Source organism: Anguilla anguilla, chromosome 3, assembly GCF_013347855.1.
Source record: "Anguilla anguilla isolate fAngAng1 chromosome 3, fAngAng1.pri, whole genome shotgun sequence".
NCBI lineage: Eukaryota > Metazoa > Chordata > Actinopteri > Anguilliformes > Anguillidae > Anguilla > Anguilla anguilla.
Window position 1 is genome coordinate 24496369 of NC_049203.1, and position 18502 is coordinate 24514870.

Consider the following 18502-nt stretch of genomic DNA (forward strand, 5'->3'; position numbering starts at 1 on the left):
TCACAATGTATATACTTATACTTATAAAGTACAAGTGCCAGTTGACTGATGACTCTAGATAAAAGCCCGCTGGCATACAGTACTTGTCAGTCTGTATGTAAAACGTCAGTGGCCTGAGGGGGGTCATTGAGTGGTGGGCAGGCCTGCATAGGCTCTGGTAGGCCCTACGGTAGCCTGCAGGGCACCTGGAAAGCACAGAAGAGAACAAGAAAAACACTGGATTCACACAGGCACACAACTGCAGATAATATCCGTTTTAATATTAATAATGCATCTGCAATTGACTAAATCAACGAACATGGCATGGCTGCCTGCTATGCTATTTGTTATCACAAGAGCAATTTCATCAGCCATTGCCAAAGTAGGCCTAAAGGCCTATGGGTTATTTTCACTAATATCACAATTTTATGTAAACAAAAGGTTCCAGCACCATTTTCCTTCCTTTCCTTCTCACTATCCATTATACATACATATATATAAATATATATACAACCAGTGGATCTACTAGATCCATGCAACCAGTTACCACAGGCTAAAGATAGATGAGGTAGCGCGTAGTGTGGATTGTGAGGCAAATCATTTATTGAGTCTTTTCAATAACTTCGATTCACACTTCCAAAATGATTTCCCACACACAGCAAGTTTAGACGAGCCTCACGAAATCTGCAGTCCGAAAAGCATCGCCCAGTGGCTCATACATCCAGGGGAAAGCAGAGCTCTTTCCTCACTGAATTTTCACCTGCAGAGCATTAACAGGTCTAGCGCCCTGCACCAGTCATTTGCATAAGCAACAGCGCCCTGGCAACCTTCCACCCGCCTCTCTTGTGGACATAACGGAGCTTGTGCACAGGTTGTTGACTTTTGCAATCAACTCGTTCTATGTACCACATCAAGCATTTTTCAGGAGATTGGGCAGTCTGTATGGCAGTAACATCAATTGCACTCACTTCGAAAGAAGGCAGACTCAAAAGATCACAATCTTACATCCTAGAGTCTTCAAATTCAGCTAGCTATAGCTTAGAAGGGCTCTGTGTGTTTCCATTTCTGTGAAACTGTGGATGTCCTTTAGTTAAGTGATTAATTTAGTTTATATATGTAGGAGATTCATGTTGGAACTTCCTCTTCATGGTGACAAGGCTATTGGTATCATCTCAGAGATGTGGGTGTGTGCCTGCTGACACAATATTCACAATTCACAGAGCATAGCTTGTAATATTATAAGGGTCTGCCCAATAATTATTTTGCTAATATTGTTAGAAGGATGTAAAGCTCTGATCAGCAGCCACTTCATTCTTCACATATATGTTGTCAGTATGGAAAGCACGTCAATGGAACTCTTCTTCTAGAGATTTATAATGTCACCTGTGCTTCAGAGATAAACTCTCGCAATATATGTACCCCTGAAAGAAAAAAAAAAAGTACTACAGCATTGCGATAAATTAAAATCCGTTCTTAAAGTTTTGTAGTTGTAATGATATACGAATGACTACAACTGAATATAAAGTAGCAAAACACATTATTGAAATTATGCCACACTCCGGGGCTGTATAAATATATACAAAATTTACATGATTTGTTACCAAGGAGTCAGTCAACACTTCTGCTATAACTGGTCATATTATTCTGCAGAATTATGATATTCCAGACTATATCAAATTCTTTGAATTTAGGAGGCTATTGACTTGCAACAAGGACGGAACACACGACTGAATAAACCCTCCTCCCTTAGTTAATCTTCCTTAATTGCGTATGCCTTCCTAATATATTGTTCATTTCAAGCATTTCACTGTATACAGTCCTGTTACTGGCATTACACATTATTTAACTGCAGTATCATTCAAGATGAATGACCTATCCCAGAAGAAATGTGCTTTGGAGCAATTCGATTCTACACCTGTTTCTTCAGTAGCAAAATATTGTAACACAATAATATTATTTGTGTCCCATAGATCCATCCACTGTCCATCTGCTTTTTCATAATTTCCTTATCATACATCTTGCATTAACTCATAAGGAAGCTATCATATCACACAATGTAATACAATTCAGTAATCTATAGAAAGTTAGGGGCCTTACCTTCAGATAAAGGATAATTAATTTACATTTGTATTCATCCCTTATCATTCAAATGATATACAGCATGCATTACATATGTACTGTAGAGGAGAGGTTGTTATTGTTGACCTCACACATAAAAATCATTATAGTTTTAGGAAAATACTTGTTTTCCTTAAACAATAATACATACTTCTTACACACCTGCTATGATGCTAAAATTGCTACACGGTCAGCAATCAACTAACAACAGCAGGAAAATCAGCAATGTTAAGCACCTCATGTGAAATAAAACTAGGCTATATCTAACTATAAAGCAGAAGGCCTCAATAGCCCACAACAGCCAGACCTACGCATCATGCCTACCCACACAAGCACCCACCCACACACACACACACACACACCACCTACAGTAAAAGTATTATGCAAATGTGTAGCGGACACTGTTTCAAGAAATCCCACTACATTTGTTCTAAGAGGCAACATCATATGCAAGCAAAAGCTGGCTATGTCTTTGTGAATGCAAGTAAAGTAATAAAGTAAAATGCCGGTCATAGTTAATAATTAGGAATAATTAATAAATAATAGATGAATCAAAACTGAATCAGTCATGTTTTTTAACTTTTTCATTTTTTTGAGTGTTTGTCTGTCCCCCTTATTTGCTTTCTCAATGACAGAGGAACCATAGAAAGGTCTGATGAATTGCTTTTAATATGAATTAGCCAAATCAACATGAAAGAATTTCAAACAAAAAATAAAATAAAAAATTATGCACAAATGAAAGGATCATGGGATCATGCAGACCTATTGTGAAGCAACTTCATCAAGTTACAGTCCTAGAGAGTAGCAGTTGAGTGACCACTATACAGATGAATTGAGACCTGCTCCTTTGGTTTATGCCTATGAGACCTTCTCCTTTGGTTATGACATAGGCACAAACCAGAAATGATTGACTGGAGAATATGTAAACTGTAGATTTGCATGGTTCACCACATGGTAATACAAGTCAAAGGCAAGAATACAATAAAAAGGAGCAAACTCACAAGAAATGGAATGCAGGCATGTTTCTTTTAGAAAGCCATACAAATACATGCAGCTTATTCTCTGATGAAGATAATGAAAGTGTCTTTCGCAGGGACATGAAAACATTGTTGTGTGGAAACTTAACCTTCATGAAATCATATGTTTAAGGATAATGGAAGTTTTTTTTTTTTCTGGCTAGAACATGTAAAACAGTATGTCTATTGGTTTGGTTCATTTTAGAGGTACTGAACCATTAGGATGACTAAAGGTTACTGGAAGTATAGGCTACATCCAAAGTGTGAGCCAAACACACAGCACTAATTTGTATTTAAGTCTCAAAGAAAAATAAAATATTTTTCACAGGGTTTTCATTCTCTTTTCTTAGTGAGGTGGACTATTGATGTGCAACTCCGCAAACAACCAGCTTCCTCCACTTCCGATGGAAAGTAAACCTTAATTTACCTCTCAGCTCACCAGAAAACGGGAGCAATCTCAATGAGGTGCTGTGGCCCTGTCAAGATTGTGGCCCAGACATGCGAACATTAGTCTACAAGGCCATCTGAAACCGCCATCTGGTGGACCAGATGACCTCGCTTTAAGCAGCAACACCTTTCGACTCTGAAGATTTTCTGCCCTAAAAATACCCTTTTTTCTATGTATAGGCGATTGGTATACAGTACGTTAACTATAAAATAATTCGAGCTGAAGTGTGTGAGAGTATTGTCATAAAGAGCATCGTTATACCTATTTCACATCCAGCTGCCAGATAGCTTTCCGCATCCATAGCGCAAATACCCCAAACCGCAGTGAGTATTACATTTTGAATAATGTGATAAGTGTAACCTGCACCACTTTGGATACCTACGTACAATGCAGACGTGGTGGCTGTGGCAAGAAACACTGCAGCCGACGCTGTGTTTTTCAAACGGTATTTTATCATACACAGCATTGGTTTAATCGTCCCTCGAGTGTTACTTCTGGAAGTTAGCTGTTTTGCTGCAGCACATTTCTTCTAGGGGAGGTCCTACAATAATAGAGACTTCCACACGGATACGTCTGCACATCCACAATCGCCCCTATCGCATGATACGAATGCGACATTTTAAAGACATTCTTTTGCTTAATTTTGACATTGAAGTTATACAATAATATGGACGGCAAATTAAACGGGTTAAATCGTCAACCCTCCCGTTGCCGGTGAGGCAATGGAGCTATGATCTACTACACTGCAGTGCCAACGTCGGAGACAGAAGCTGAGCTTTTTTATCCCATGACTGTCAAACACATCAACTTAAGCCACCCAACCATATCTTAAACATGGTAAGATGTGCTGCACTTTCGCAACACATGTTTTCAAGTATTCATCACAACAACCTGTTTGAGGAAAATAAATGAAAATGTCGAGGGGAAAAGGCGTTCTAAAAGAATGGCTAAGGAATATACACTTTTACGCATCGCATCTATGGCTTTGAAATTCAGACGTAACTAAAGGGGACAGACATTGAGGTTGCTAGACCATCAATCATCTCTACGAATTCAACGAACTGCGGATCTCGAAAGCGGACTCGTCGATATTTACATATTGCCTAGACTAAAGCCGAGTCTGTAGAAATGTATGTGCACAGCAGAGGACATGGATCAAGCAAGATATCCCTGATGCCTTTGATGTATTTTCAGGCGATGTAATTGTTTATAAAATAAACTAATGGTGCTTAATAGACCTTACAATCAGATCTCCTGAAACACAAACGGAGAAGTGTTGCAGGGCAAAAAAATGCTGCTGCAGCAACCCAGAAATAAACCCCGTATAAGGAGAACCGCATTAAAATACAAGGCACATGGACCACCAGTATCATACGGATGTCGCCATTATATTAAAAAGTGTCATACTACCATACGACTGAACCTTATTTGAAAAGTTTAAAGCTGCACTATCAACCTGGTTGCGTTTCGGGGCTTTCCGTTTTGACGTTAGATGTTTGAGTCCTGTCTGGTTCTCAAGCAGCGGCACCGCGGGATAACTTATTCCCCGTTTCCCCAGCATGTACTTGCTGTGCAAACACGATCAACACCATCACCATAAACAGTGTAGAACAGTGCAATCAGTGGAAAGAAGCAACGCACTATGCCTTACCACTTGGGCTCTTGTTTTTCTTAAGACTCTTGCCACAAAGACACTGCAGCATATGCGTTCCTTTGCTGAAAATGTTCCAAAGAAACCACATTGATTTGGGCGAAGAACAATCCAGCAGCTTAGACACCCAGATAAAGAAGAGATCCTTGCGGTTGCATAATAATACAACTGAATCAGTTCTCCAGGACAGGGCTACCAATTGTACCATAGAAGAAATATGTAATTTCCCAGTCTTCTGCGTTTTCGTTCACGTGGTTAAATGTTTTGTTGAACCTCTGAATGGCAATATTTTCCCGGCCACTTAAAATTATGATGCCACCTCAGGTTGTTGGTAATAAAAAAATATATACTCTATAAATTGCATGTGTCGCACAAGACGAGAGGTGAAGCAGGTAAACAAACAGAACTAATGGAAAAACTGCAAAACAGGGATGATATCCGGAGATAAAACCATTGCCTTTTTAGTTCATCACTCTGAAGATGGGTGGATCTGTACAGCATCGAAAGCCAGGCGAGGATGCATCCTATGTAAAGACTGCAACGGGCGCCCCAAGAAAACATATAGCCAAACCAAGTCAGTTCAATTAAACCTGTACATTGCTGAGATCAATTTCCAACAGCTGCTTCCTTCATCGTTTAAAAAAGATGTGTGGGATAAACCAGGATGTTATTCCCTCTTAAGAATGTGCATGTGTATCCTGACGCGACGATGTTGTTCTAGATTATTTCTTTCCTTTCCTTTTGGTTTTACAAATATATCACTGACATTTCTGTGTCTTCCGTGAGTATGGCGCGTCCAGAAAAATATTTGCATGTGTTTCTTTTCGCCTTCGTTCTCTGTGCGATAGAAAATAGACGGGAGGAGGAGGGGTTGAGTTGAAAGATTGGCTTTCCATTACGTGAACACGTGGTTATGAGCACCGTCACGAATGAGACGTTTTCTGTTTTTTCGGACGATAGGAAATATTGTCATTAAGCTGGTGAATGAACGTGTGAGAGGTTTCGGCGCACGTTTCAGTTCCTAGCCTCCGTACGAAACGTTCTCTGAATTAAAAATTAAGACTGCGGTTCAGATACTGTACGTGTAGGTGCCTGCCAGCCTTCCTATTTCCAGAAGAGTGCAGAGCTTGGAGCTATATTGGAGAAATTACCAGTGTCAAACTGAGGCAATTGTACTCGGTCTAGGAAATAATAGGGGTGATGTACCCATTGCATTATGTGCCGTCTCTAGAATCAACAAGTTATTTTAGCTGTCCGCTTAGCCTTTTTACGAATATATTTTTTTCATTAGAATTTTCTGCAATATAGCCATGTTTTCTACCTCACTACAACTAACCTGCGATAGGCTAACCACAGGCGTTTTTAGTGTTCCCCAGAGAAACAACCCAGCATTGCACGCAATGTAGCCTTGCTGTACAATATACTTACAGAACCTTCCACTGAAAACACTACCGCAACAATTTCTAGGGGTAATAGTCTGGAAATCGAGACAGCATATACGAGAACTATCTACAGGATTTCGTCCTGTGAGCAGTTATATGACCTGAAGAACTTAAAACGCTTGGAGATCACCAAGGTTGGATTTTAAATGGGACATGAGCTGACCTGGAATTTCCCCTTTTCTCAGCATTAAAGCAACATGTTATCAATAAACCCCCTGAGATGGAAATATCTTAATTTCAGCAAAATACATAATTTTCAGTTTGTATATTTGCCTGAGGATATCTTTATATGATTGCAATTTAACAAAGTGATATTATTCTCCAACTGGAAAAGTGCCTATATAACTATGAAGAAGAATCAGGCAGTAAACAAATACCATGCAGTTAAATGCTGTGGGGCTGCTGCGGTCAGTGTACTTACGTGTATTTACCTCTTCTTTCCCACTTATCTATTGTGCTGTGCACACTGTGCACTTACATAACATCAGTCATCAGTCTGTGAATAGGATAAAAAGTCATGCGTCCATTATCTATGATAGCTACATTGTGAGGTGCATAATGAGAACAGAAATCATTAGCTATCGGGTTCTGTGGTAGAACTAAAGTGGCACAAACTACTGTGCATATCTATAACAGACATTCATATTGTCACTCCCAATATAAAACAATTTCGTCATTGTTCTATAGGTAGTTTCTTCATCACTGACTATCCAAATTTGTTTTGTTTTTTTTAGCTATTCTGTTCATAAACAGATATGAAATTACACAACCTCCTTGCCATCTACAGATTACGCATCAAAATGCTCTGTATTAATCTGCACTGTCAGTTTATGCAAATTAGTTATGGACTAAATGGACTAGTTAACAATGCAAACAGCTTTTGCAGAGATTACAGTGTGGATCTTAAAAAATGTGCGTCAGTTTCTTTCATTAATCACAGGCAGAGAAATATTCATATCAATGTCCTGAGAATCTTAAGGCTGAAACACATTCTTGATTTTTTAATTTTTTAATTTTATTATTATTATTTATTTATTTTTTGCTCTTTTTTTGAACAAATTAAAGATTTTTGCATATGAGCTATATCACTTCTTTGGCTTTATCACAGCCTGGTTTGTTTGCCAGTAGTTCATTGGTTGACTTACATCAAAGAGTTAAAGAGGTAATTTTTTTTAGCAATACACAGCACTTTTGTTACAAAAAGTCTCTGGCTTGTTTAAGTGTTGTTTTGCATACTTGCAGACGTTGGCTTTTGTGATGAGAGCTCAGGTTTCCTTCTGAAACTCTTCCATGTCCATCATTTTTGTTTAAGCATTGCTGCACAGTGGACCAATGCACCATTACTCCAGTGTCAGCTAAAGCTTTCTGCAGGTCCTTTGCAATAATGTTTGGCTTTTGCTTTGCATACCTGCCCAGTCTACTATAAGTTCTATCGGAGATTTGTCTTAACTTCTACAGTTCCCCATAACTTGCATTTTTTAATAATGTTTTTGACTTGAAATTCCAAGCTGGAAGTGTTTAGGTATTTTCTTATACCTGTCGAGGAAGTGAGCATTAAGTTAAAAAAAATGTTTATTTTCTGAATCTAGCAGTTCCTACAGTCAAAGCCCTTGTTAAAATGTTCAGCACTCCGAATACTGAACACAGGTAGTATTGCGTGATCCTCTCACTTAACCTACACATAAAAAATATATTTTCTGTGATTTAATTTAATAATTGTTGAAACAATTATAATTATCAATTAGCTTGCTGAATTTCTTAATAAGTCACTCTGCAGTAACCTGATGAAATCAACAAACAAATCAAAACAAATTATATCAGGTCTTAAGATTATATAATTTAATTTAAAAAATATATGGATTCAGTTAGAATAATTAATTGAAATCATCATGAATGTAGACTCACTACTTCTAATTTTCAAAAGCAGAACACATTAAACAAGATGTTAATTGGAAATGACCAGAAAAGAGAGACTGATAAGCCAGACCATGCCAGAGTATTACCATTTTCCAGTTTCAGTGCAACAGAAACAACAGGAAACAAGCAAAACTCACACAACCAAGGAACCACCACCAAAATACAAATAGGAAAACCCTTCCAAAACCAACTACAAAAAAAAAAAAAATTCCTGGAGCTGTCTGAAATGCCTTACTCAGCAACAGCGGGGCTTAAGGATGCCTGTCCTCATTGGGTGATGCCAAGATAAGGTGTGCAAAAAAACGGTAAGTCCAGCTTATTTAATTTCTGACAAGGTCTGGCCAATCTAAAAGCTGCCAATTTACTTATTATTTAACGTGACCTTATGTTGTTGGAAGCAGGGCTAAGCACCATGATGTTATTTTTAAAAGATTCTAACAAGCTCGAACAGGAATATGTTCAGAGGTAATTCAGCTCAGCTATTGAATACTTCTATAAGATGGAAATTTACTCTTGCTTTTAACAACAGATGTGATGGTTGTAAATTCTAGCTGGCAGGCCTGAACAACCTGTTCTACATAGATATTAGAACTTTCAGTTGATGATATTAAGTCAAATTTTGTGGATTGGCATTCAAACGTAAAATGGGAAAAATAAAAAATCCTGTCCTTTTCTGGGTGTGGTAACTTCATTTCACTTAGAAAATCAACATGCAGTTTGAGCAGGGGAGCCCAAAATTTGCACGACACTGTAAATGGTATATCTTCAAAGATCAGCAGATCCTACTCACCAACCGAACCACCTCTCGTGCACCGCCCGTCGCTGACCTGCCTTCTCGGCCAGGTGCAGCTCCTCAGCGTCCCAGCTGAGGATCGCTTCCTTCCCCTTCCTGGTCATCTTCCGCTCCCTGTTTTTGGCCCGGAGGATCCACCCGAAGCCCTGTCGGGAACACCTCAGCCGCCCCTCCTCCAGTGTGCTTCCTGGCTGGCCCTCCTGTGCCTCTTTGCTGTGCCAGAGGAGCCCCACGTTGGGCGCCACTGTGGCAAACACGCCTGCCACAGGCCACCGAAGTGGCTTTCCTTGGGGCCCTCCAGCACAGAGACACAGGGAGAAGATGTTCAAACAGTCCAGATTTATTTCACAAGGGTTTGGCAAGATGGTAACGCCAAATGAGCAGATGTAAAAACCCTGTCATGACAGAGAGCTCCCTGGTGTGGGTGGGGATGGCAGATTTAACCTGTGCGCAGTGATTACCTCACTACGCACAGGTGCAGCCACTCCTGTTCCTGGGTCCAATTAGCCTGGCCAATTATCCAATTGGCCAGGTCTAATTAGCTTGACCCAGGGCAGGTGTGGCTGCTTAAACCAGCCATCCCCACACCACACCCATTAAATACTATTTATTTATTTATTTATTTAGTTTTGGATCTTCATATTTCCTTTTTGGGATAATGTTACAGGTATAGCTGTGTAAAAATATTTTGTATGTCTCGTTTTTTCATTAGAATATAAATTGTTGCTTGCTAGTTTAACATTACACTTACAGGTCACAAACGGCCTTCTTGGTGATATCGCACTTTTGCATCCCTGAGACTAAGGCTTCTTCACTTCTGTATTTTGCGCTTGGATAAGTGATTGCAAAGGTGATGTAATGTCATACAGTAATGATTGTGTAGATAACATTCACCTTCAGTAGGACTTAACCAAGGTACTTATGCCCAGAATCGGTTAATTTTCTTATCCACATAAAGGTTGACTATGCATGACTATATTATTGATTAACCAAGTGGATCAGATTTAAGTGGCAAAAAACTACAACCTAGCAATTTGTCTCCATACTCTTTCACCTCCTTTTCTCTCCGCTAATGCTTCTCTCCTATATACTTCTCTCCATGACAACGCCACCTTCTTTCTCTCTCTACACTTACTGTACTTAACACTTCACATTTTGAAAAAATGGACTGAATAAGGAATTGCATACCTACTTCATTGACATGCTTTACACTTTAATACATTAAATCCCTTGCATACAAATGCAAATATTTCAAGTTTCAGCAAAGCTGATAGACTAGCTAGCTAATTGTCAGTATTTGTGTATCAGTGCTGGAACGCCAGATCTATATCGTCTGCAAACATTTTTTTTATTTTTTTATCTCCATTACCTGCCCTTAAGCACATGCTAAATTTAGTGAATAAAAATAATTGTTCCCTGCAGACTTTAACTTGTTTTCACATAGAAAATCAACAAAACATGCAATGTCACTGGGCTGCCCAAACTTGCATAGCACTATATGGGCAAATATACCAACTATCGCTGCCGTCAGATATTACAGTATTTTGAAAAATACTGTGAAATATATTAATCGTATTTTCCAAGTGTCCACATATTTGAAGTGTATTCCAGTATAGTCCATGTCTGTATGGGCGTGCTATGTGATTGAGCATCATGCTCATCTCTGTTTTGCAGAGTCAGAAGAAGAGTCCCAGAAGCCCTTTAGTGCTGTCCTCTTCCCTTGTGGCTTATTTAGTTATGATGAGCAGATACTGTACACCTGTCCCAGGGTATAATTTTCCATCAGGAACCCAGTGGATGCTTGTTTACTTGTTTCCATATAAGTTATAACCTCATCCAGTGTAGAGACATCTCAGAAGAGCGTAGTCCTGATCGCTGTCCTTCTCTTTTCACCATGGTGGGTGAATAGGAGATTTCACCTGGCTGCATCCCTTAGCCAACTGAAGGGTTAGCCATGCCCTTCCTTAGACCAAGGTGGCTACCTTCCCTTACAAAAATCTGATGTACTACTAATATATCAAAATCAAGAACAAGTAATATTTGGACAAATAATCAAATTGTTGCTTCTTTTACTTATTGTAATATATATTTACATTTGATACATTTTTCATAGTTATAAATGTCCTCAAAGTCCACATATTTCAAATATATTGCAACATTCAATTTACGTAATGGGTGATATGCCATTCATGAACAGAATTTCCTGAGAAAAGATAATTCTGTTTTTTAAAGCCTCAGTGATCAATTAAGAACTTGAGAGTGACATATTTTGAATCTTTAAATATATATATTTTTTTTTTTTTCTCTTGCTGGCCTGTGTCTTAGAACAGCCCAAAGCATTCCTGACATTCATCAGTCGATCAGTAGAATGGAACATTTTTGAAGACTTTAACTAAATCATTCTGTCACCCTGAATAGCACCCAGAGGAAGATGAGTATTTGTCATGAAAGGGCTTTAGGTTAAGTGAATGATAAGAACACCAATAGCTGTGTGTACAAATCTGCTTCAGGCCACATTGGACAAAGTATACAATATCCCTTTTAGCACATCGTCCTTGGACGTACTGGAAGTGAAATTCACCTTGATATTTTGCTTGAAATCAGCCTACGGTCCCCATGAATTTAGGGGCTGAGTTCAACAATTATGTACAGGACACTGTCTTTGTCATTTACAATATTAAAGGAACAGGAAGTCATGTGAGGCTGGCTTCTCATCCTTTATGCAGTATGCAGCTGAGCAAACAAGATGAGGACAGAGCCATGTGTCTCATGCCATTGTTCATCTCATGCCATTATGTTTAGTGAACTATTATGAATGTGCACTATTTTTGGAATAAGTAATAAAGCCAGGCCAAAAATAAAACCAATATTAAAGCTTCTTGTGGTGTCTGAAAATTGAGCTAAGCACTGCAGGAATGCTTGTATCACCGGTGGGCTCCTGCAGTTGTGGTCTTGGGAAAGACATTGTATGCTACCCTTATTGATCCAGATGAAAAGGATCACCTGTGTTGTGGGCAGAAGGACAATCAAACAGTGAACCTTGCCAGAGAGCTCTGAGAACTCATTTAAAGTGGGAGGATGCATATTTATTTTCTCACCATTAGAAATAATCAGCATTTATTTTTTTATGAATGAAATTGAAATGAAGAGAACAGGAATCACCCCCAAAATAATCACTTTGGTGCTGTTCAGTGTAGTCCATGCTCTACAGCAGAGTGCAAAGAAAGGTTTTGCTTTCCCAAAGTATAAGTAAATAATGGTTTAAATTAAGGCCTATCAGACCGCTGAGACAAATTACATGATGCCACTTGAGATAATTGTTAGCAATTCATGTCTTTCTAAACAATGTATTTAAAAATGTGCTGTTGGAAACATTTTTCAATTACAATTTGGCCTTAATGGATTTTACTAGTGCCCTGTAATTAATAAACCATTATTGTGATTTCTCTTAATTATTAGCAATTCAGTTTGAGTGGCAATTTCAAGGTAAAGCAGATGGATCTCTATATGCGTCATTAGAGCCATTCAGTTTTGCTTTTAACCAGATTATGCAAACAGATTTTCTGTTGTAAATTGATTAACACTGACCATCGGAAAAAAAATATTTAGTGTTTAGTACAGAATGAACTGCATGCTGACAGCTAAAATCAGAGAGCATGCTTATCTCTGTCACTGCTATGAGATATTTTGAGGATATTCTATATGGAATTAAAACATGGCGATTGTGTCTGCAGAGCTGTCTCACTACGTGGTGTTAAACCTTTTATTTGTAAATTCCTCATTTTAAGTAGCTATTGGTCAGTAAGTATTGATCTCTTGGTTCACTTTTACAGCCTATGACTTGTATTGTTTGTTATAGAGGATGTTTAATGGTTTTATTGTTACTGTGACAATTCAATCTACCTGAGTCTGAGTCAAATCAGATTAATGCAGAGTCAATGCTCAAATATAAAATGCAAAAGCCTTTATAAACAAATGTAAATATTATACGGCAAAGGCAGGTGATTTAATGAAAAGTACAGTAGACATTACAACATTAAAACACATTAACGGCCTACTTTGGTCACGCTGTATTCTCGTATGTTGGCTGTGACTGTGAAGCCCACAGGGAACTGGGCCACTTTGAAACCAGACGCCTACAGATTGCTTTTCCCACAGTCAGCCCAGCAAGAGAGACAATGAGACACATTTAGAGATGAGTTATGTGTGCCGCAAGCTTTTCTCTAATAATGATCATGCATCTTTCACTCGATAAGACTTTCATACTCAGTACGTTTTGAATACATATCACATGAATGTCTGTTATAGTACTTTTTTATACTTATAAAAGAAAACTTTTATTCATTTCCCCCAGTGCAAGGGCATACACATAGCAAACTATCTTTACACAAATGCACATTACAACATAATGAAATGGGCTGAAAGCAATATGATGCTAACAAAAACATGTTCTAGCATTATGTCCCAATTGTTCAGTGTCAATTCTGTTGTTAATCTACAGGCAATTACATATTCAAGGATACTTTCCTTCTGGGGAAAAATCCACCTTGATAATCACAATTTGCAGAGAAAAAAAATAAGAGAAAATTCAAAATTAAAGGATGTCACCTTCTCCGCCTTTGACGTAAGGCCGAACTGCCATACCTTTGTCTCTTGGATCTGCAGTTAAAATGGATGTAGCAACATCAACCTCATTTAAATCGGGAAGTGCTCACAAGAATTGTTGTCTGCAGTCCCCACTGGGGCTTCGTGAATCTCCTTATCGATCTGTTTCGTGTAACACAAAGTATCATAGCACTCCTGAGGATATTATCTGACGATTTTTTCAGACTTAAAAAAAAAAAAAAAATGTATTGCTGTGGCTTCTGAGGCAGAAATTCTCAGTGCCGTTCTAATGTTCCTTTATGCTAACCAGGGGAAAAGACCCGTGGGGTTTTAAAATGCGGTATGATGAGGCTACCTCCAGACATGTGGGCTAAGCGATCTTGTTATATAAACTGCTAGAGAATACAGGGACTGGAATGACATGCAGAACTGTTCTGGATGTACCCTGAGATTAAGAGATATGTTAGTTATGAAACAGTAACACATATTCAGTTCAAGGTTTGTGGTAGAAATGACATGCAGGTTTTGGTTAAGCATTTTCATTAGAAAACCCATAATATAGTTTGACAGCTTACTTTTGTCATAATACCCTTTTTATTGAAATAAATAAAAATTAGGAACTAGTGATGAATGAAACAATGCACATTGTGTCATTGGATCAATGTACTTTTGAACAAAGGATAAGTAAAAGTTATTTTTATGCTAACTGTATACTTTAGTTGTAAATTCTTGGCAAATAACTTCTGAGAATTATTATCTTCTAAAAGTTAATCATGCTACTCAGAATTCATATTCTGTATGGGCCGAATTCTTGTCTCAATAGATCACTATATATGCTGGCTTTAGTTCTAACTAGGATTGGTTAAACTGATTAAGTTTTTGTCATCCTAAGTTTTTATTATCCTCAAGATGTGATGTCATCACTGTTGTGTCTTGCAGTCAATCTGAATGAGACATATAATAAGAATTTTGATCGGACAATTAAAAGATATAGACCGCGTATTCTAATCAGAAATTTTCTTTGGAGGCAAGGAATAGCAAATTTGGACTTGAATCTAGATTTGGATATTACTTGGACATTTTTGCGTTGAAATATTTTTCCTCGTTATATATTTGTTCACAGGACATTTTTTTGGTCATCAGCTGTAGAGGTCTTCCTTGGTCTGCCGGGCCCTTTGTGATTACTGATCTCAGCAGTGCTCTCTTTCCTCTTAATGATGTTCTAAACAGCCTCAGCCTCATAATGGCTTCCTTGACTTTCAGTGGCACAACTGTGTCTTTATGCTGACAAATTCCAGGAACAGACTTCAAAGGCAATCAAAAGCCAAGAATCATACTGAATATATACTAGATACTGAAAGCCACCTTGCAGTAAAGAAGCAACCAAACACACCTGAATAATAAGAAACACCAGTGAAGCCATTTGTCCTAAACATTATGGTGCCCTGAAATAAGGGGACTTTGTATAAAAAGTGCTGCAATTTATATATGGTGAAACCAAAATGTATTCAAATACCCTTTAATAAAAGTTGAAAATCTGCACTTTAACCACATATGAATTACAAATCTAAAATTATGGAGTACACAGCCAAATAAATAAAAAAATATATGGCTTTATCCCAGACATTATGGAGCTCACTGTATATTTCTCATCTTAGTGATAACTTTACCTTTTTGGTTGAAGCAAACCTTCTAATACACAAGGTCATTTTATCATGTAAATGTCAAGAGATTTCAGATTATTAGTGGAGTTACAGCTCAGTCAACCAACTAATCAACACTAATTAACTGAGCCTAGGAGTCCAGCGTAAACCACCTGCCACCGGGACCAACAGTGAGAAGCACTAGTTTCTACGATGATTAATACTAACATTAGGATGATAACTTGAGTACCCAAAGGGAAACTACACTGATACAAACTGCAAATGCAAAGGACAGTTTGCAGTGCTACTCAAATGACCACAACTGATTGAAGGGAAATTCTGCAGAGTATAAATGTGTCATATGATTTGTGAAAGCTACTCGCAAATGAGCAACTGGCCAACATTCAGGGCTGCTTTTCAACCTTCTAGAGGTGGCACTGTCCAGACCCCAGCACCTTGCCAACAGTGGTTATGTATTCAGCCAATAAATCCTATTGACCCTCAATGAAATTACAAGCTGCCTGAGAGGCAACAAATTTTGCATTGATTTCTTGTTCTCACAAAGTCTCTTAATTTGTGATGTAACACACCGTCTGACAACCCCATCTTTGAAATATTACCCTCTGTGACATATTTTTCTTAGTAAAATGAGATGTAATTTTATGTAGAAATAAAACGCTTCACCCCCAGACAAATATAATTCACTTCTTATATTAGTTTCCACCAGATTGACTCTACTTTGTTTTTTTTCCTATTACTTATTTTGAATGTTACAGAAAGCACAGTTTGAATACAAGGTGTGTGTGAGTGTGTTTGTTTGTGTGTGTACGTGCGTGTGTGTACGTGCGTGTGTATGTGTGATTCTTCTCTGCTGTACTCCCTCCAGTGTTAATGATGATTAAAGAACTTTTATCAAAGCTTGCAAGAGCCACAGAATAACGATGAAAAATGCTACCAAGGCCTATCCAAAACAACTTTGGCAGAATAAATCATCAAGTCTGTAGGCTCTTTTTACAAGTTGTGTTGACTAAGCCCACTGACTGACCTCTGATTTACAAAGGATCTTTAGTAGATAACGTGCAATAGACATGGGGAACCTGGAGTTAAAGTCAAATGGAATGGGAGGGAGATATGAGGGAAACTGGGACTGGAGAGCTCAGCTAAACCATTGACTGCTGCTAAATGTATTTTCACTTGGGTAATTTCCAAGCTATGAGAATCGTGCAAAATCCACAAAATCAGCCACCTACCAAAACGGCATTGTATTGGGTGTTCTGGACTATGGACCCTACTCTGATTTGCAGTGTCTTTGTAGCAGACATTTCAATGCCTTTCATCTAAAGTTGGGAACGGGGCAGAAGAGAGGGATGTTCTCTGTCAGAACACTGACAAAAGTTTTTAAACATCACAGTACCCATTTATTTTTTATTCCTATTTTTTGTTTGTTTTACAACAATTAACTTGGCTAAAGGCAGGCATTTTTCATTCAAATAGAAAACCACAGCTGTAACATGTTGCTTTGTGTCTTCTTCTTTCATGTCAAACCTAGGCTGAGGTTGAACACAAGCTTTTATATCTTCACATACAAAGCACCGCACTCTCTGAACATTAGGCTGTAGAATATTACATGCCAACCACAGAATGGTGGTTTTCAACCAGATAAAAGATGCTAATCACATAAAAGATGAAAATTGAAAAGAGGATTCCCTGGTCAGTCTCAGTCACCTGCAATGGGGGAAAAAACCTTTTGATGTATTGAAGCCAAAATAATAACCCTTTCCAGGAGGACCATATCTGTTTCTGTATTTCATGCCAACCTCTTACCTTAATTATTTAATCAGCCCAATCATTTCACACGTGACATTTGTTAGTAAGATCGGTGACAATTATTGGTAAGCTCTTGAGTGACAGCTGAAGAATGTGCTTGGGTCCCTGTATGTTTCACTATTGTCCAATCTACAAGCAAACCAACACCACACTACAGCATACAGATAATTGGCTAATTGAGGCTGGGTAATTGATAGAAACATGAGTCTACATGAAATCCAGAAACTAATATGATTCTCCGGCAATAGGGATCCCCACACCTATCTTAACTTAAATGTCTATGTACATTTGCCAAGTAACTATGCAATAATTTAATTGTCAATATAAGTTCAGATCCTTTGACTAAAATTTGACACTTAGCAGCACACTATATAAACATATACTGAAATTTGTATGATTGTAAATCGCTACATATGAGGCATTTTTATTAATCTAACTTCAGTGATATCAGAATAAAAAGGACATAATATGTTTTACAGATGTGTGTCGCATAGCCAGGTTGCATTAGCACCCTCTAGTGAACTTAAATGTTCAGTTTAGAGTTGTTATCCTCCTGTGAGTGAAAAGTATGATGATGAAGCAAATTTATTTCTCGTGTTAACTCATGTTATTTTTTAAATGTGTTCATTCTTTATGTATTGCACATTATTTGACAGACACTTTTATTTAGAGTGATGCATGGTTTTTCATGATAAGATGTATATCACAGAAGCAACGGGAGCATTGGAACAGATTATATTTTCATCTGGGGCAACTGGGGTGTGGGGGGATAGGGGGATGGGGTGGGATGGGGTGTGGATTGGGTTGATGAGGGGAAATGTTGATTATGAGTAGGAACTTAGAAGTGAGTTCATGCACTACTGTGTTAAATTGCCACTCCATTGCAACCTGGAGTGGGCTTTGGATAAACATGTCAGCCCATTATGACCATTATATTGAGTGAGGGTTCTTCAGCCAGAAGGTTTCCAGGCTGATATAATTGCTTGAATGCAGTTCCCAAACATATTTACAAAGCTTGTGTACAGCATGTGTTTAATTCACAGACAGTGACAACTACTTCTAT

The 18502-nt window shown here is 38.2% G+C and overlaps 1 protein-coding gene across 1 annotated transcript in view; it reads right to left on the bottom strand.

Moving 5' to 3' along the window:
• LOC118223573 (fibroblast growth factor 14-like) overlaps positions 1-5420 on the bottom strand; it is a 141422-nt gene extending 136002 nt beyond the window's left edge. The window contains exon 1 of the mRNA XM_035410277.1: positions 5213-5420. Coding sequence (XP_035266168.1) covers positions 5213-5420 — 208 coding nt within the window. The remainder of the gene's footprint in view (positions 1-5212) is intronic.
• Positions 5421-18502: the final 13082 nt, after the last annotated feature.